The sequence below is a fragment of the Protopterus annectens genome, chromosome 7.part0 (genome assembly GCF_019279795.1).
Source record: "Protopterus annectens isolate FY-2018-M chromosome 7.part0, PAN1.0, whole genome shotgun sequence".
NCBI classification, from domain to species: Eukaryota; Metazoa; Chordata; order Ceratodontiformes; family Protopteridae; genus Protopterus; species Protopterus annectens.
This window is the reverse complement of record NC_056739.1, coordinates 731,636,995-731,657,782: the sequence shown is the minus strand read 5'-3', so window position 1 is coordinate 731,657,782 and position 20,788 is coordinate 731,636,995. Positions and strand designations below refer to the sequence as shown.

General features: G+C 37.3%; 1 protein-coding gene across 4 annotated transcripts in view; it reads left to right on the top strand.

Moving 5' to 3' along the window:
* The window catches only part of LOC122806653 (serine-rich adhesin for platelets-like), a 162,129-nt gene that overhangs the window by 14,670 nt on the left and 126,671 nt on the right, over nt 1–20,788 (top strand). For 3 of the 4 annotated variants that reach the window (XM_044077252.1, XM_044077253.1, XM_044077251.1), the window contains exons 7-8: nt 6,851–7,333; nt 17,508–17,990. In XM_044077252.1, the coding sequence (XP_043933187.1) occupies nt 6,851–7,333; nt 17,508–17,990 (966 nt within the window). The remainder of the gene's footprint in view (nt 1–6,850; nt 7,334–17,507; nt 17,991–20,788) is intronic. The other variant, XM_044077254.1, reaches the window with a different exon arrangement.

Below are 20,788 nucleotides of genomic sequence, written 5' to 3'. Positions count from 1 at the left end.
GGGTTAGGGAGGAACTGTGCTTCACATGCATGGGGAGCCTGTTCCAGAACCAAGGCTATCTATTGTATACATACCTGTCTCTCTAACAAGTCCTATTTTATATCACAGACAAGGTTTAAGTCTTTAGAATGGGTCATTCTGGAGGTGTTTGTTTTGTGGATATGCAGGAGGTCCATCAGAGTGGGGTCTGACAACGTCCTCTATGTTAGGCATGATATCATAGTTTCATAGTTTCATAGTATAGTACTAGGCTATCTGCCCTGGGGCATTTGTAAGCCTAGCCATAGTGATGTGGCTTTTGCCACCCCATGAAATGGTACAAAAATATACAGAATAAATCTAGAATACTGTGCCTCTGTCTAGTAGTGACACAATGAAGGTCCCCTTATATAATAGAATTAGTTTACTGTGCCCCTGTCTAGCAGTGACACAGATGTGACCCCTGGGGTAAACTTACGATCTCCCATCCACTCATCAAGATTTCTCTTGAAGAGAGTCAGTGAGGGGCTCTGCCTAATATGAACTGGGATCCTGTTCCAAAGCATGGGAAGCCTCTGGGTTATGAATCTATCCCTCCAGCATGTCCTATTCATACTTGTGCTGAGGTTTAAGTCTTTAGTTCTCGTGGTCCTGATGGATTTGGATTTTTTGAGGTGGAGCATGTCCATCAGATCCTGATTGGACATGGCCTTGTAAGTCAGGCAGAGATCACCTCTGAGCAGGCGGTATGCTACTGAATAGAGCTGAAGTTTCTTTAGTCTGGCAGAATAATACATATGTTGGAGACCCTTGATCCTTTTGGTGAGGTACTTTTGTGGTCTCTCCAGCTGTTGCAAATGCCGGGTGAGGTACATACCAAATGGGGCATTGTACTCAATCATGGGTTTGATGAGGGAGGAATATAGGGGTACAATGACATCCTTGGATCTGGATGTGAATCCCTTCATGATGAGGTGTGCAAGGTAGAATGTTTTTCTAACCACTTTGGCAACGTGGGTGTCAAATGAGAGGTCGCTGTCTACTTGGGTCCCTAGGTCTCTGATTACTTTTTCCGTACTCACTGGGTTGCTGTCTATGTGATAATTTGTGGGTACTTTGTTTTTTCCAAAAGGGATGACTATACATTTTTTGGCATTTAGTTTAAGGCCGTGACTATGGCACCAGTTGTCTGTTTCAGTGAGGCCTTTCTGTAGGATGTGTGTGTCTGCTGGTGTATCGACTATGACGCCTGGTTTGCAGTCATCTGAGAACTTTGTCAGCCACACCCCTCCCATGTTTGCTTTAACATCTGAGAAATAAATGGCGAACAAGAGGGGTCCCAGGACAGATCCCTGTAGGACACCACTTGTGACTGGCTTTGAGTCTGACATTGTTCCAGCGATTTTAACTTTATGGGTTCTGTCCTTTAGCCAGTTTGCAACCCATCTAGTGACATAAGGGTTTACTTTTAAGCTGTTTAGCTTATCTATGATGCCTGAGTGGGGTATTGTGTCGAAGGCCTTAGCCAAGTCCAGGTATGCTGTATGGACTGCTTTGCCCTCATCAATGGCTCTAGTGACTGTTTCGTAACAGTTAACCAGGTTTAAAAGGCAGGATCTGCCCTTTACAAAGCTGAACTGGGTGGGGTCAAGTGTCTGTAGGTCCCCTATGTCTCTGTTTATGAGTTCCATAATGATTCTTTCCATAGCTTTGCAGACCAGGCTAGTTAAGCTTATGGGGTGGTAGTTTCCAGGGTCTGTAGAGGCACCCCCCTTGTGGAGTGGGACCACTATTGCTGTACGCCAGTGTTCAGGTACATATCCCAAAGTAAGGCTAAGGTTAAATAGCATTTTTATGTGTGGGTTTAGCTCTTCTTGGAGTTCACGAACACGCACTCGGGATACCGTCAGGTCCCATTGATGCTGTGTTTTTGCTTTGTTTAGGCGGTTCTCACTTGGACATCTGAGATGACAGGGAGATTACATTCAGCTGGGATAAGTATTTCTTCTTTTGGGGGTGAAGGAGGCGAGAAATTTGCACTGAACCTGTCAGCCAGAATGTTAGCAATATCTGTGGGTTCAGTGTATTTTTTGTTGTTGTGAACCAACTGTGAGCATATCTGAGGGTTTCCGCCCAGGTTTCTAACATAGCTGAAGAAGGCTTTGTGGTTATCTTTAGTGTCCTTAGCAATTTTTCTCTCAAAGTTTGCCTTGGATGTTTTTATGAGAGAACGTAGTTTTCTGCTAATGTGGATCAGAGATGTCTTCCCTTCATGTGATTTCGCTCTGACGTGCAGTAGCTTCCTTCTTTTGTTATACAATTTGTTTATGGCTGAGGTCCACCAGACAGGATGCTTACATTTGGGGGAGAGGGACTTGGATTTGTTTGGGATTGCATGATCCATGCATTCTTGGAGATGTCCATAGAAAGCATTTGTGAAGGATTTGGCATTGTGGGATGTGGAATCCACTGGCACAGTGGGCTTAAAGGATACTATCTCAGTCTTAAGAAGAGTGAAGTCTGCTTTTGAGAAGTTTTTCACTGTGGTCTTTTGTGCTGGGGGTGGAGGTGGGATATGTATATCCAGGGTGATTAGTTTGTGGTCAGATCTCACTAGTGAGGGGTATACTTCCAGTGTGGAGCATTTTTTCCCCATGTTTGTGATGATCAGGTCTAGCATATTATCTCCCCTAGTGGGAGAGGTGACTAGTCATTCCAGTGCATTTGAATTTATGAATTCTAGGAACCTTTGAGCTAGGGTATTAGGGCTAGAATAATGTACCCAATCTATGTTTGGGTAGTTGAAGTCTCCCAGTATGATGGTATTTTGTGATACATTCATATCCTCCAATGTCTTCAGGAAGGCTAAGTGGGGTTCTTGAGATTGGGAGGGTGGTCTGTAACATACTACCAGTTGTATAGCAGTTTTGCCTATGGTTAGTTGCACCTGTATGGTCTCTGATGCTTCATGTGTTGCTACTAACCTGGAGGTGTGGGTGTCCTTTATGAATATGGACACTCCCCCTCCCTTTGTGGTTCGGCCCGGGTTTTGGGGCCGAAAAGCATGATACCTGGTAGTGCTGGGGTGCCCTCAGGAGCCTTGAACCAGGTTTCAGTTACTGCACAGATGTCGATGTTCTCCATGCTGAGGAGTGCATCAAGTGCCTGCATCTTGAGATTTAGACTTCTGGCGTTGAGCAGCATTACCCTTAGTTTTTTCCATTTTTGTTTTCTAAGGAGGTGGGTTTGTCTTTTGAGCCTTGCCTAAAAAAGGCACTATGGGGGTGGCAAGAGCCTTAGCCAATATCCGGAAGCCCAGTGGTCACAGGTGTAAGCCATCCCTTGCAAAGCAGCGTGGCTTGTCCAACATATCATCCCAGGCAGACAGACATTGGATCCCCTTAGAATGACACCAGTACTTGAGCCAATTGTTAAAGCTGATCATCTTGCCTTTGTATTGTGGTATCATTCTTGGTGAGGGCAAGATGCTGCTCAGGGTCAGAGTCATACCAGCCTGGGCTACATAATCGGAGAGCTCCTCTATGTCTCTTTTCATGTAGTCCAGGGAGGTACGTCTCAGGTCATTCACACCAGCATGGACAATGACGGAGTCATATTTGTACTTGCTTTGGAGTGACCTGAGTGTGTGTATTATGTGGCGGATCCTAGCTCCCAATAGACAGCTCACAGTCACCTTCTCCTTGTTCAGCCTGGTCAGTGGGACATCAGTGTGTCTGACTATGGAGTCACCTATTACTAGTGTATCAGGCAAGGTGTTTGGCCTTAAGGGCTGTGATTGGTCGACACACTGATTTATTGAAGTATGTGTTGCATATGTTTTGTTTTGAGGTGGTGGATTTTTGGATGTCTGCTTTGGGAGCCTCTGTTGTTTTGGTAAGTTTTTTATTAGAGCCTCCGAGTATGTCTTTGTGTTTTTATGTGTTTGGTTTGCAGTTGTGGTAGGTCTATATGGGACTGGGATTGTTGTGTGTGTGGTTGCCATCTCCTCCTGTATGGTCATGCCAGCCCTGAGTTGAGAGAGTTCAGCCTCCAGTTTGGCTATATAGTTGCATCTCTCCCATGTATTTGTGTTTGTTGGGAGGAGGAGAGGGTTGTCTGTGTACATGAGACAATTGTAGCATTGTCTCAAGATGCCCAGATTGACCAGCTGAACTGGAGACAACGCCAGTAATCTACCACTTGACATGCTAGAACAGTATAAGGGAGTGGTATACCTTTAAGGGAAGTGGATATTCACAGGGGTGGTAAGTAGATGTAGTGCTTTACTTAGTACGAGAGTGCTTACTTAGTAGAGAAGTATTGAGAACAAGTGCTAGGCTTATAATACAGTGAGTAGTCTGGTTATACTAAGAGTAGAGCTTCCTTAGGGGAAAATTTGAAGAGCAGACTTGGCGGAGCCAGAAAAAGTTTAACCTTGTTTAACCGGCGCTGCACTATGCGCACGACCGTGCAAAGCCATGCAAATGCGGATTTTAAACAGTGAACTACAAAAGAGCTAGAAATGGTCCCAAACAACCAATTACTACAGCTTCTTGTGCTGAGGTCACTTCCCCCAAGGACAGGTAGGCTGCTCAAGGCTCCCCACTCCCACTGGTGAGCAAAGAAACTTCCTTCTATCCAAGTAAGGTAATGGACAACACAGGAACTACACCACAGCCCAGAATACAGCAATGCCTGTAAACTGGTCTAAACTAGTCGAGGAAGGCGGGAAAAGAAGGATTGTTTTTTTGTTTTTTTGGTAGAAACACACAGAAAATGCAGAAACAGTGATAGATTAGTTACACAGGCTAGCACACTTTAGTGGGCAGCCTCCACAGTTAAATTAAACAAACAAACAAGCAAACTTTCGATCAAATTCGACTAAAATGTAACTTTAAGTGCAGATTTTAAAATAATGCAGCAATCAGTTAAAAAACAGTTCAGGCTAGTTCAAGGTAAGCTACAGAAGCTATTTCAAGTGAAAAAAAAGCAAAGTTAAGGACATTATTGAGGTATCTCAGATGAGCTTTAAAGGTTGGAGGTCTGTCCTACTATGAACAGCTGAAACCCAAGGAGCATGTAATGATGGTTTTATAACGTGTTATTTTCATTATATGAACAGGTTACAGAGAGGCAGTCATTAAGGTATCACAGATCCCTACTGGAATGTACACTTTCAATTCTATTTTTGTTTCCTTTTGAATAAGCTGTCAGTGTGCCATCATTTTGTATAGTATATTCCTTGCCCATGTTATGTCTGAGGGGTTCTTTTACTTCTGCTTTTATGCAACATAAATAATATTGTGGCTTTTTACCCTTTAGAGACTAATTCATCTAAGTTATTAGATTCCATAATATCTGATACAATGGTCTTAAAAATGTTTAAACTTCTACAACGTCTGGAAGTAATATCAAGCATCATGTATTTATCACTAATGAAGCTATAACATCTTCATAACATTCTGCATCTATATCACTGCAGACCGAGGCAGGAGAATTAACACTGATTAAACACTTCAACGAGGGTATGACCAGTTAATGAACGTGTCTATCAATAAATCCAGGGTGCAGTCCACAGATGAGTTATTATCTGGATACTTAGCTAATGCAGAAACAATGTTTTTGCCGGGTTCTTTCATCTTACATAAAGTGCTTGACACCCCGTGTGATTAACAAACCATAATTGCCTTTCTACCATCTTGGCCTGACTGTATAACACCTGTTAGTTAGGCTTGCCTGAGTAAGAACTGCATTAACTACAACCACTGCAAAACACATTATTCAGGATATTCCCTGAGGTATTAGGGATTAACTGAGAATCATACTGTAGCATTCCATGCATGAACAGAGGCTTAATAATTTTTAAACACTTATTCAGTCTTTCTGCTCTTCTCAGAACCTTCACATGCCCATTTCCACCCAGAAAATGGAAGGCTATTCCAGAAAAACCCTGAAGTAATAAAGACAACCAGAATGTGTGTGTTTACTGTTTGCACTCTTTGTATACTTCAACTGTCTCTGGTTTTTACTCGCATTTTAGCTCTCTCCTTCTTAATCCCTAAGAAAACAGGTGACCTTTTGAGAAAAGATGGTGCATTACACATAATAAATAATAAAATATGTACAAAAGCAACGGAACGAACCAGGCAGAATCCAGGCAAGAGGAAAAAGCACAAAGGTCAGTGTCGCTGTATAAACACAAAAGTCAGTAATGCTGAATAAAAACACAACAGTCAATAATGCTGTATGAAATCATTCTTGAATTCCTTGCCATGATGAATGATGAATGATTTCATACAGCATTATTGACTGTTGTGCTTTTATACAGCATTACTTACTTTTGTGCTTTTGCCTCTTGCTTGGATTCTTCCTGGTTCGTTCCATTGCTTTTGTACATATTTTATTTTTGCCAGTTATTTTCTAGCAATGGAAGATTTACCTCTTAGGCTGCTGGTTATAATTATTATACTACATAATAAATAATGACAATAATTACAGTTATAGACGTTTTACTTCAGAAAATGCATTTTAATTTGCTTTTATCTTTCTCTGGCAATACCTCATGTTAATGGAACTAATATTTTAAACGTGTCCTTGATAATGTCTGAATTTGTTCCTGATTGGTTGAGAGCTATGAGTCGTTGCTATGCTTTATCTAATGGGATAAGGTATTGCTGGTCGGTGAGAGGCATCTAGACATCACTTAATATTTATTTATTTGTTACATTTTAATTTTGCTTCCTTCCAAGTTCACTTTCTTTGCTCAATTGCAATGCTTTTTTTCACATAGCCTGCTTCATTTTTTCTAACTTTTAAAGAAAATTATGTTATAAGTGTGAATACACAATAGTTTTTTTTTTCTTCACTTTAGCATCATATACATCTGAGTTATCAGGCTCCGCTGCATCTCAGACAAATAACTCAGAAATTAATGTAACTCCTACACCTTCTGGAAATAACACTGCAGTTTTACCTGCGAGTACTACATCATACTTAACAACAGCAGAAACTGGGGAAGTTATCACACTGATAAGCAAAACTGCATCTGTCTTACTGCTGACTACTACAGCTGAAATGAAAATGGATACAAAACCTACCGAGGGTACATCAGGTTCTGAAACAAGTGCATCAACTAGTCCCGAGCTAAAAACAACAGTGTTAATATCTGAAAACCCAACCACTGAGGGAATTACATTTTTAGGAACCCATTCTTCTAACTTAACAGCATCTACCAAAGCTATATTTATATCCATAACTGAATCTACTGACAGCAGTACAACTCCAGAGACAACTGCATCTTCTGTACCTGTGAGCACTACAGCGGGGCAGCCAGCCACGGCTGAAACATCTAAAGGTACTACAGCTTTACCTGTTAATGCATGTATTTTTGGAGTCTCTATTCTACATGACTTGATGAAGACATGGATGATTTTTTTTCCTTCTGTTAAAAGGCTGTTTGCATTACTGCAGTAAAGACCGTGTTGAGGTAACTTAGGTGATCTTCATAACCTGGATGTCACTCCTACAAGTGCCAGTTGAAAGTCAGGGTACATGTAATGACGGTCTCATAAAGTATTATTTTCATTATATGAACAGGATAGGGATAGGCAGTTAGTAGGGTATCATAGATCCTCTTGGGATGTGTACTTTCAATTTTACTTTCATTTACTTTTGATTTACCTTTCAGGGTGCCTCATTCTGTATAGATGTCTACCCATGGTATGTTCTGAAAGGTTATTTGATTCCTGCTTTTATATAACATGAATATTATTGTGGCTTTTTACCATGCAGGGACTAATTCATCTAAGTTATTAGACTCCATCACATCTGATACAATGACCTTAAAAACTGTTTAAATGTCTACAACTTCTGGAAATAACATCAGTCAACATCTATTTATTATATCAATTAGCAACTTTAGGAACTGTTGACGCTATAACATCGTCAGAACATTCTGCATCTATTTCACTTCACACCAATGCAGGAGAATAAAAACTGGACACACACTTTAATGAGGGCACGACAAGTTAATGAACTGATCAATCAGTAAATCCAGGATGCAGTCAACAGATAAGTTATTGTCTGGATACTCAGCTAATGCAGAAACAATGTTGTTGCAAGGTTCTTTTTTCATACATAAAGTGTTTCCCATCCCCGGTGATTGACCACAGTTGCCCTTCTTCTCTCTTGGCCTGACTGTATAATACCCATTAGTTAGGCTTGCCTGAGTAAGACCTGCATTAACTACAAACACTGCAAAACACACTATTCAGGATATTCCCTGGGGAATTAGGGATTAACTGAGAATCATAATGTAGCATTTCATGCATGAATAGAGGTCTAATAATTTGCAAATACTTATTCAGAATTTCTGCTTCTCTCAGAACCTTCACATATCCATGTCCACCAAAAAAACTGGAAGGCTATTCCAGAAAACCCCTCAAGTAATAAACACAAACAGAATGTATGTGTTTGCTGTTTGTACTCTTTGTATAACTCTCACCTGTCCCTGATTTCAACTCACATTTTAACTCTGTCCTTTTTTTTAAGTTTTTATTTGATGTTATATATTTCAATAATAATTTAACAATTTGAAACAAAATAAAACAAAATATATACAAAAGTCAATAAAAAGTACAAAGTCATTAGTACTTTCCTAATAGATCATTATTGCTACATTGCCTCAGGATGCCCAAGCTCACCAGGTTAATAGACTTCCCATACATGTCAAGCAGAGCACCTCACTGGCCCTCATCAAGAGCAAACTTGATGAGTGGATGGGAATTAGAAAATTCACCCCAGGGATCACTCCAGTGGCTCTACTCAACAGAGGCACTGGGAACTAAGGTTGGGTGGCACGACGCCAGGGTAATCTTATGGGCAATGCTTGTAAAGGCTTCAGGGCTATTAGCCTAGTACACACCTATGAACCTATTAAATTTCTACAAGGCTATGTATTGATGAGTTACATTCCTAGTTCTCATTTTTATGGTCAGCAATTAATTTTTACAAACAGATTTGGCTAGATAGATAAATTCACTAGTAAAAGAGAGAGTAGTTTTGTATTTTCAGTTTTTAGCTATAACTTTCCTAGAAATAGGAAGGACAGACCAAAGAAGAGATATTTGCATTATTGGAATAATGTGTGGGATTAAGGCATTGAACAAAATCAAGGAATCTGTTACAGTATAATTATCTGATCACAATGCTTGACAAAAGCTTCTAAAATCAGTCCAGAAAGATTACACTATGTTGCATTCTATGACCGTATGAACCCAATCTGCATTAAGGGTTTCATTGCATCTCCAGCATTTCATTTTTTCTGATTTATATATAACAGCAATTTTGTGTAGTGTTAGAAAAACTCTCTGTAAAAATTTCCATGTATAAATCTTCCAGTATAGAGAGGATGTTGATTTTCCTGCAGATATTAATGATAGTTTTTTACTTTTCTCAGAAAATTCTTCTTTATTTATTTTTGTCAAGTAATTCCAGTATGACAATTCAGGGGGAACAAATTAAATTCTAATAATTTTATATATGATTGACAAGTATGACTTATGTTTAGATGAATTATTATTTATATTAGAAAAGAAGTCGAGGATTTTTGGAATAGTTTTAGTTTGGATGACTAATGCTGTTTTAATTTTGTCTTGAATATATTCCTTACATGTTTGTGTATCTAACCGACTATTTTCAAGACTGTAGCAGTCAGATAATCAGCTGAGTGTATTTTATTCCTGTTCAGAAATTGATGCCAATAAATTAAATTACTATTCTTTAAGTCGAACATTTTCCTTGTATCAAAAGATATTAAGCATCCATTTTTGAAAGCTATAGGAAATAGTCTTATTAGTAGATTTTTGACTGGATAATTCAAATTTATAAATCGCTTGAATATTAACAGAAATTGCTTTATAAAAGGGTAGAGAGTAAATCTATGCTTTTCATTTAATATCTAGTCTTGTAAAACCCCAAAAAGGTACTGATGTCCAAATTTCTATACGTTTCTATTATAGATTTGTTATTATCTATGACAAAATTTTCATGTATTGATTTCCAACAGGAAGCATATGAGGAGTCAATCCACTTGAGTGTTACTTTAATAATTACAGATTTAGAATATAAGTTGCTAATGGGGAAACCAATGCCTCCCTCCTCTCAACTTTTGATATGGCAATCTAAGGAGATCCTTGCTTTTTTGGGATACTATAAGAACTTTAGTAAAATAGAGTTTATATTTTTAAACTTTTTTTGAAGGGGGAAGAATTAATGACTGACTAAAGAATAAGAGTTTTAGTAGGATTATTATTTTGAGCAATGTAATTCTATCCTCAAATGTGAAAAAACTATTTATTCCAATTGTCTATTGGATATTGTATGAATTAGGATTTGATAGTTAACTAAAATTTATTTTTATTATTAGTGCCAATAGTAATTTCTAAGGATTTTACCTGTAAGTTGACCCAGCCAAATTATTTATAAAAGTTTAACTTAGTGGTAATACCTTTATTTGTAAGCAAGGTTTTTGTTTTATTGTGATTACATTTCAGACCTGAAATATTTTTAGAATAGTCCATAGAGCTAACTATATGATCCAGCAAGAGTTCAGTATTACCACTAATGAGAAGAATGTCATCAGCAAAATGTTGAATTTTAGAAGAAAATTTTCATATACTTTAAAATGTTTAATGTTTATGTTAGATCTTATGTAGTTAGCAGACAACTCTATAACAAGTGCAAATATTAAAGTAGATAAAAGACATCCTTATTTGGTACCTTTTAAGCTGTCAAATGGGCTAGATATAAAGGAGCCTATTTTGACAAAAGAAATTGAGTTATAAAGTTTTTTTAATTAACTTTATGAAATCAGTGGAAACGTTATATTCATTTAGTGCTCTGAACAAGTATGACCAATTCACAGAGTCCAAAGCTTTATCCATATGTAAGCATATTATGGATAACTCTTTATTTTTGTTTGCCATATCAATCAAAGAAAATAGTCTTATTAGATTATCTTGAACTGTCCTATTAACTATAAACCCAGTCTAATCTTCATTTACTAAATCAATGAACATTTGATTTAATCTTTTTGCTAATATAGACATACAAATCTTACTGGCCACATTTAAAAGTGATATAGGTTAATAAAAAGAACACAGGGTCCTTATCTGATTTTAAAATGGGTGTAATAAGAGAATATCTCCATGATGGGGGAATATTAGATGTACTCTTAATTTCTTCAAAAGTATTTAATACATTTTTTAAAATATTGTCAGGTAAAAGTTTATATAGCTCAGGAATTATCCCATCCATACCTGGTACTTTATTAGTTTTAAGATTTATAATTTGGTCTTTTAATTCCTTAAAGGAAAAAGATTTCTCAGTCTTGCTTTTCTGTTCTTTTGATAGTTTATTATGTATATTTTCTTTTAAAAAAAATCTGTTCAATAAGTTGCTCATACTCAGGTTTGTCTTGGCTTCATTAATTTCTTCATAATATTTGCTAAAACATTTTACTATATCTTTCAGATCCATAGCTTTAATAGTCTTATTTCCTTCTTTATAAACAATCTCTTTGATATTGTTTATTTTATTCATGTTTATCAATCTAATAGCTAAACTATGAAAGCTCTTGGGGGTTTATAGAATGCAACTGTAATTTCATTTTTTCTAGATTAATGGAAATTTTATGATGCAAAATTTCTAGGTATTTCTGATTGGAAATTTTCAGCTGTATGCTTGCAGCTTTATCATTGGGTTTAAGGTTTAATTTTAATTTATCAATTTCAGTTCAAAGAACATTTAACTTTTTCTCCCATTCCTTTCTTTTACAAATATATCAGTTCTTTACCATATAAGTAAGCTTTTAATGTGTCCCATAGTGTGACATCAGTGACTTCACCATTATTGTTAAATTCCATACATTAATTTATCTCTTTTAATAACCATTCATTAAAGCCTTTTATTTTAGTTATATATGCTGGACGTTTTTGGCAAGAAATTAAATTGTTTGAACTTAAAGTTAATTGAAATGTAATAGTACTGTGATCAAGTAAGGAATATAAAACTCTTAGTACCACCTCTATTTTGGAGTATAATGCATTGGATACCAATACATTATCAATATTGGTTTGAGTCTGAAATCTAAAAGAATACTGAGTATATTTTAAAGAATCATTTAGTTTTAAATCTGATATAGTTTCATAGTTTCATAGTATAGTACTAGGCTATCTGCCCTAGGGCATTTATAAGCCTAGCCAAAGTGTATGTGTCTTTCTCCACCCCATGTAATGATACAAAAGTGTACAAGTTAAATTTGATTTAGTTTACTGTGCCTCTATCTAGCAATGACACAGAGATGACCCCCGGGGTAAACTTACGATCACCCATCCATTCGTCCAGATTTCTCTTGAAGAGAGTTAGTGCTCTGCCTAACATGGAAAGGTATCCTGTTCCAGAGTGCGGGAAGCCTCTGGGTTATGAATCTATCCCTCCAGCATGTCCTATTCATATTTGTGCTGAGGTTTAGATCTTTAGCTCTCGTGGCTCTGATGGATTTGGATTTTTTGAGGTGGAGCATGTCCATTAATTCTGAATTGGACATGGCCTTGTACGTAAGGCACAGATCACCTCTGAGCAGGCGGTATGCTACTGAATAGAGCTGGAGCTTTTTCAGTCTGGCAGCATATGACATATGCTGGAGACCCTTGATCCTCTTCGTAAGGTACTTTTGGGGTCTCTCCAGCTGCTGCAGGTGCCGGGTGAGGTACATACCAAATAGGGCATTGTACTCAATCATAGGCCTGATAAGGGAGGAATATAAGGGTACAATGACATCCTTTGATCTGGATGTGAATCCCTTCATGATAAGGTGGGCAAGGTAGAAGGTCTTTCTAACCACTTTGGCGATGTGGGTGTCAAATGAGAGGTCACTGTCAACTTGGGTCCCCAGGTCTCTGATTACTTTTTCCGTAGTTAATGGATTACCACCTATGTGGTGATTTGTGGGTACTTTGTTTTTTCCAAATGGGATGACTATACATTTTTTGGCATTTAGTTTAAGGCCATGACTCTGGCACCAGTCGTCTGTTTCTGTTTGGCCCTTCTGGAGGATGCATGTGTCAGCTGGTGTATCAACTATATCTCTCATATACATTGTATTAATATAATGATTTAAATGTTTTGCTACTGAAGATTGCCTGATTTGTCTAATGGGATGTGATTAAAATCACCAGCTATCAACATTTCTCCTTTAGAGTATAGTGTTATAATATCTAAGTATTTCTTAACTGTTTTAGAATTAATTCCAAGGATCCAATAGGTATTTATAAGGGTATAGTATTTTTATCAGTTTCTGTTACCACTGATCCCAGCATATCATTCTTATCAGAATAGGACTCCACTATTTAGGTAAACCTGATGTTTTTTTTTTTTTTGAGAATAACAGCACCTCTTCTTTTCGAACCAAACTCCACAGCCAATTAAAATGAATACTCTTTTAACAACAATCTATTTAAATCTTTAGTCAATAAATTAGTTTCCTGTCAAAAAACAATGTCTGCTCTATGTAGGGTTAAATACTTATTTAACCTATCCCTCTTTAAAGGGTTACCTAACCCATTTATATTTAATGAAAGGCATTTATATGCTAGCGTCTATTGGACTAATAGGTATAGAAACTACTATGCTATGATTTAGTGCATTAAGCAATATCCTAACAAAAGAAGAACTTATTATGGACAAACACAGTAAGGATGATGTGAAAAATTCTGAATTAAAAACATTTTAACCTCCAACATGAAATAAAGTGTTCCGGGATGAAAAGTTCATATAAGCACTTACTAGCAACACCATAGCACAACCAATCACACTGTTGCTACCACTTCTATGTACATAAACTGGAATTTTCTAAATAAATATTTTACACTTTCTAAGAAGATGTTAAATTAGTAGAACCCCCCCCCCAAAAAAAAATACACAGGGTTAATATATAATAAGAACTATCAAATAGAAGAACTTTAAATAGCTATTCATTTATAATAATTTGCATTAATTGTATATAACGTTTATTTATATATTAGCTATCATACTGAACATATGCTGAGACCATTCTTAATACCTGACATATTTATATGAATTAAGAAAGTTTGTGCCATGAGTAAATAATGTCATTTTAAGGTACATATGCCTGTACTTTAACCAGAATAACACTTGTGTATATACAACACTGTATAACAAACAGATTATCAGAACTTATTACACTTCACACAAAGATTATGAACCAGTACCTATAGTAACATTTTACCTATGTAAATTACTTACATTTCTACCACATTCACTACAAAAACCTTATAACTAATTACAAATTCTCATATAATCTCTCACATAGACTAGAAGCCTGTGAAAACACTCTGTATAGATTTTCAGTAGTTACATTCATATTCATTATCTACCAAGGCTAAATTATAAAGCAGACTGCTAATGTCTGTATTTTATACAGGAATATAAGTTCTGTATTTTATGCAGAAATATACATTATCTTCATAAAATTGTATGTGTTTTCAACTTATGTTATTCCACTATTTCCTATATAAAACACACATCTGAGTCTTCTGACTAATAGAGTGGTGCTACTGCATTATCTAGTAACAACAAATGCTTTAGCTAGGAATAATAGTCATTAAAGTCTTCAGAATTACATTTAAAAAATTAGTGTAACATCTACAGAAGGACTAGAATGGTCAGTAGTAATGTTGAAAACATTTAACATAAATTTCCACTCAGCTATTGTGTACATTTGTGTATTGTGTTGGAGGTTTAATGAGAACACCTCTATGTGTCCCACATCAAATATGTACTCTTTGTGCATCATTTTACTTGTTCCCCTTCAATAATTAAACAGATGTTCTAGGTGTATATAGGTAAAATAAGCTATCCAGAAGTATGATGAATTACTATTGTAATAAATTGTACTACATACTGTTTGTCTTTAATACTGGGAAATATCATTTTAAAAGTTAGATCATTTAAAAGTCCATTTTAGCAATCTATTTCTGTGTTCTGTAAGCTTTCTGCTTCTGAGGAGTTAAAGGTCATGTTGCACTTCCACTCTGACTCAGGAACTGTTCAAAAAGGATTCAGAGTGAAGCAGAGATACACAAGCTCAAGGCAAGCTGAAAACATTCTCTAAACTCTTCTGAAGTAATATGGCAAGAAAATAGACTGAAACAAAAGTCTTTAAACACAGAAGGGTCTTGGAAACATTCTGCAAGTCACATTTTAACTGAAAAACGTTTTAACATCAAATAAGCAGGGGAAAGTTATATAATCTTAATGACACCACTAGAAAGAAAAGGGGATTAAAAAGACATCAGTGCACACATTTTACCTATACCCCAACTGTCAGTAATGCTATATGTAAATAATGTGTTAAATATTAAAAATTAAAATAGTAAAGAGTTTTAACATTCCCGTCTACACACCTACATTTCCCAACAGTGAAACCAGACCACAAACCAGATTAATTCTATTAAAGTTTCTCATTTAATAAAATATTGTTGAAAAGAAAAGAGTGACAGGACAGAAAAGAAAGGCAAAGGAATAAAAAATTAAAACTGTATGAGTATGGTATTTCTCTTTAGATTCATGAGTTTAGTTAAAATATGCTTATTACTATATTATTTGCTCCCTCTAATGGAAAAATGCAATATTACAGTAACAGCGAGATAATACTTCTAAACTGAAATTAATGAAAGGAAAAATAGAAAAGTATTACCCTACGGTGATTTCATTTAAAAGTTGTTTTAGAAATAACGTATTTTAAGACAAATAAAAGACAAATAAAATAAAAATAACTAACAGGTAGTTTTATTTGTCTCTGAGTTTTTTTGTGTTCTCTTTCATTGTCCAATCATTCCTTGTAGCTTGTCTTTTAACGATATACTCAGATACATATCATCAGTAGAATTTTTTTGGATGAAGGAAGTTTAATCTTCTAAGGCAGAGATGGCAAAACTATGACACGTGTCAAAGGTGACACACGCCACAATGTTTTGGGTGATATGTCAGCGATCACCAACACCCGAGTTACCAAAGACACTGGTTTTGCATTCATTGCTCATGTGAAGTGCACTGAATTATTTTTTGCCAGGAGCTTTTGACACACCAAACCCAAAATGTTCATCCTCACTGTTCTAAGGAATCAAAATGTTTTTCCCTCTGGCAAGAATAATTCTAGTTTTGCAGGGTAGACTAGGTGAGTTTTTATTCTGTTTTTTTTTTCAGTGATTTCAACACAGAAATACAAGCTTTTTTTTGAAACAACCAGAGAGGAATAGTCATTGACAAATCCAATGAAAGAATCATAAAGTCTTATGGGTGAAGCAGACCAGGCTGTTTTCAAAACTAGATCCTTGCCTAGACTAGAAATAAATTTGACTATTATAGATCTTGGACTTGAATGTTTTTGCTTGGAGTCAAAGATCTAAGAGCCTTCTCTATGCCAAATGACAGGGCTTCAGGAAGGCTTAATGTTTAGGGATCCAAATGGATAAGAAGTTTGTCATGTTATCTCATTCCACTTGCTCAGGGAGTTAATAAATCGGGATGATGTCCCTCCTTGCCCTATTCTCCAGGTCATCAATTTTTTTCCAGGAACTTGTTGATTTGTTGAAGAATAAAATCAGTGTTATGTTCTGCTTCTGTAAGTCTGATTTTTATATCAGTGATATAATCTTCTTTTATTTTTTCAACTTTGGTGTCCAGTTTATCTAGTTTTAAGGATAGGTCTTGTATACTGCAAAAATAGACAGCAACTTTTTCTTCACTGAATATTCTTGTGAAAACCATTTTAGATTGGTTCATCTTCCTTTGTTAAAGCTTTAGCTTGAACTTTTGACAGGAAAATATTTGAAATGTAATTTTTTTTTCCAACAAAATGTACCAAGAAGTTTACCATATGCTATTCAGCTTATGTGAATAATCTTTGTCGAAAATGACAATTTAATCCTGTCAAAAATATATAGGAGAAGCAGAGCAAACTTCATGTGCTGCTAACTGCTTGTCATCTTGGCCACGCCCCCTTAGCTCTGTCCTTCCTAATCTCTAAGAAAACAGGTGACTTTTGGAGAAAAGATGGTGCATTATACATAACAAATGATGACAATAATTAGAGTTATACATTTTTTACTTCAGAAAATGCATTTTAATTCACTTTTGTCTTATTCTTCCAAGTCCTCATGTTAAAAGCACTAATATTTTAAATGTGTCCCTGAATGGTTGAGGGCTATGACTCTTTGCAATTCTTTACCTAAAGGGGTGAGGTATTTCTGGTCAGTAGGAGTCAAGACATCACTTAAAATGTATTTATTTGTTGCATTTTTATTTTGCTTCCTTCCAAATTCACTTTCTTTGAGCAATTGCAGCATCTTCTTTCATATAGTTTTCTCCATTTTCTTTTAATTTGTAAAGAAAATTATATTATACGTATGAATGCAAATTAAATATTTATTGTTTCTTCACTTTAGCATCATATGCATCAGAGTTATCAGGTTCCACTGCATCCCAGACAAGTAACTCAGAAATTAATGTAACTCCTACACCTTCTGGAAATAACACTACAGTTTTACGTGCAAGTACTATGTCATACTTATCAACAACAGAAACTGGGGAAGTTATCACAGTGATAAACAAAACTGCATCTGTCTCACTGCTGACTACTACAGCTGAAATAACAACGGATACAAAACCTACCGAGGGTACATCAGGTTCTGAAACAAATGCATCAACTATTCCCGAGCTAAAAACAACAGTGTTAACATCTGAAAACCCAAACACTGAGGGAATTACAATTTTAGGAACCCATTTGTCTAACTTAACAGCATCTACCAAAGCTACATTAACATCCATAACTGAATCTACTGACAGCAGTACAACTCCAGAGACAACTGCATCTTCTGTACCTGTGAGCACTACAGCGGGGCAGCCAGCCACGGCTGAAACGTCTAAAGGTACTACAGCTTTACCTGTCAATGCATGTATTATAGGAGTCTCTAATCTACATGACTTGCTGAAGACATGGATGATTTTTTCCTTCTGTTAAAAGCTTGGTTGCATGGTAGCAGTAATGACAGTGTTGAGGTAACTCTGCTGAGGTTCATGACATGAAGGTCAGTCCTGTTTTACCAAAAAACCAAACAAACTGCTAAAATACAAAAAATCCAAGGGGAACGAGCTGCTCAGCAGCTCGTTCCCCTTGGATTTTTTGTATTTTATGAAGGTCAGTCCTACTAGTGACAGGTGATACCCCACTAACATGTGATGATGACCTCATAAAGTATTATTTTCATTATACAAACAGCTTGGGGGTAGGCAGTCAGTAAGGTATCACAGATCCCTGTTGGGATGTTTACTTTCAGTTTTACTTTTGTTTCCTTTTGAATTAGCTGTCAGTGCACCATCATTCTGAATGGTATATTCCTTACCCATGTTATGTTCTGAAAGGTTCTTTGACTCCCGCCTTTATACATCATGAATAATATTGTGGCTTTTTACCCTTTAGAGACTAATTCATCTAAGTTATTAGACTCCGTCATATCTGATACAATGGCCTTAAAAACTGTTTAAAATTCTAAAACTTCTGGAAGTAACATTTTCAGCATCTGTTTATCATATCTATTAGCAACGGTAAGAACTGATGAAGCTATAACATCTTCAGAATATTCTACATCTGTCTCACTGTGCACCATTGCAGGAGGATTAACACTGGACACAGACTTTAATGAGGGCCCAACAAGTTAATGCATCAGTCCATCAACAAATTGAATCCGCACTCCACAAATGAGTTATTGTCTGGATACTCCCCTAATGCAGAAATAATGTTGTTCATAGGTTCATAGGTTGGTACTAGGCTATTGGTCCTAGGGCCTATACAAGCCTAGCCATAACAATTCTCTGGCTATTTCTTCCCACACTATTTACTTCCCTGGACCCCTGTCTAGCTGGGCGACTGACGTGATCCCCGGGGTGAATTTCCTTTCTCTCATCCAATTGTCAAGGTTCCTTTTGAAGAGGGCCAATGAGTCGCTCTGTTTGACATGTATGGGCAGTGTATTCTTGATTTTGGGGAGTCTCTGGGTCGGAAACCTATCCCTCCAGCATGTTTTGTTCATTGTGATGACAAGGTTTAGATCCGTGGAGCATGTGGCTCTGAGGGATTGGGATTTCTTTAAGTGTAGCATGTCCAACAGCTCTGGGTTTGACATGGCCTTGTATGTTAAGCAGAGATTGCTTTTGAGTACACGATATGCAACAGAATATAGCTGGAGTTTTTTAAGGCTGTCAGCTTAGGGCATCTGCTTTAGGCCTGTGATTCTTTTAGTGAGGTATTTCTGAGGCCTTTTCAGTTGTTGCAGATGTCTTGAGAGGTACATAACAAACGAGGCGTTGTATTCTATAATGGGTCTAATGAGGGATGAGTACAGTGGGACAATGACCTCCTTTTTTCTGGATGAAAAGACCTTAGTGATGAGGTGTGCCACATGGATGGATTTCCTGACTGTTGTGGTGATGTGGTTATCGAAGGTGAGACCACTGTCCACCTGTGTCCCTAAGTCTCTTATCACACTTTCGGTGTTTATTGTACTGCCACCTATGTGGTAATTCATGGGTACATGTTTTTTCCCAAAGGGGATAACTATACATTTCTTGGCATTGAGCTTGAGCCCATGGCTCTGGCACCAAGCATCTGTTTCTGTAAGGCCCTTTTGTAGAATATCCACATCATTTGGGGATTCAATAATGGTTCCCAGTTTGCAGTCATCTGCAAACTTTGTTAGCCAGAGTCCCTTAGTGTTGGCCTGTACTTCAGAGAAGTAGATGCCAGACAAGAGCAGTCCCAGGATTGAACCTGAGGTACTCCACTTGTCACTTGTCTGGAGCTGGATTTGGAGTTGGCTACTTTTACAGTGTGGGTTCTGTCAGTAAGCCAGTTGGCAACCCATCCAGTGACGTAGGGATTAATGCCCAGCTTAGTAAGTCTATCTATGATTCCAGAATGGGGGATGGTGTCAAAGGCCTTGGCGAGGTCCAGATAGGCTGTGTGGACTGCCTTACCCTTGTCCACGGCTCTGGAGACTGATTCAAAGAAGTCAATCAGGTACAGGAGACAAGGTCGACTCTTCACAAACCCAAACTGGGTGGGGTCCAGTGTTTGAAGGTTGGCAATATCTTTGTTTATAAGTTCCATGATAATACGTTCCATGGCCTTGCAGGTCAGGCTCGTCAGACTGATGGGGCAGTAGATCCCGGGATCCAAGGTGGATCCCCCCTTGTGGAGTGGGATAACTGTAGCGGTGCGCCACTCAGTGGGCACAAAGCCTGAGATGAGGCTATGATTAAACATGACACTTAGGTGAGGTCCCATTTCATTTTGTAGTTCATGTAGTACACAGCCCAGGATGTCATTTGGTCCCATGGATGCTGTATTCTTAGCTTTGGAGAGTGTGTTTTTTACCTGTGTGGCCGCTATTACCGGAATTTGGCAATCTTCCGGTATTGAGATGGGCCGTTTAGGGGGTGAGGGGGGGGGGTGAAGGCACTGAATTGATCTGCAAAGATATTGGCAATATCCTTGGGATCAGTATATTTAATGCCATTCTGTTGTAGCTCAGAGCAGATATGAGCATTGCCATTTAGATTCTTGACATAGTTTTAGAATGCCTTGTGGTTGTCTTTGGAATCTTTGGCAATTTTATTTTCGTAACTAGCTTTGGAGGATTTTATGAGGGATCTCAGCTTCTTACTGAGG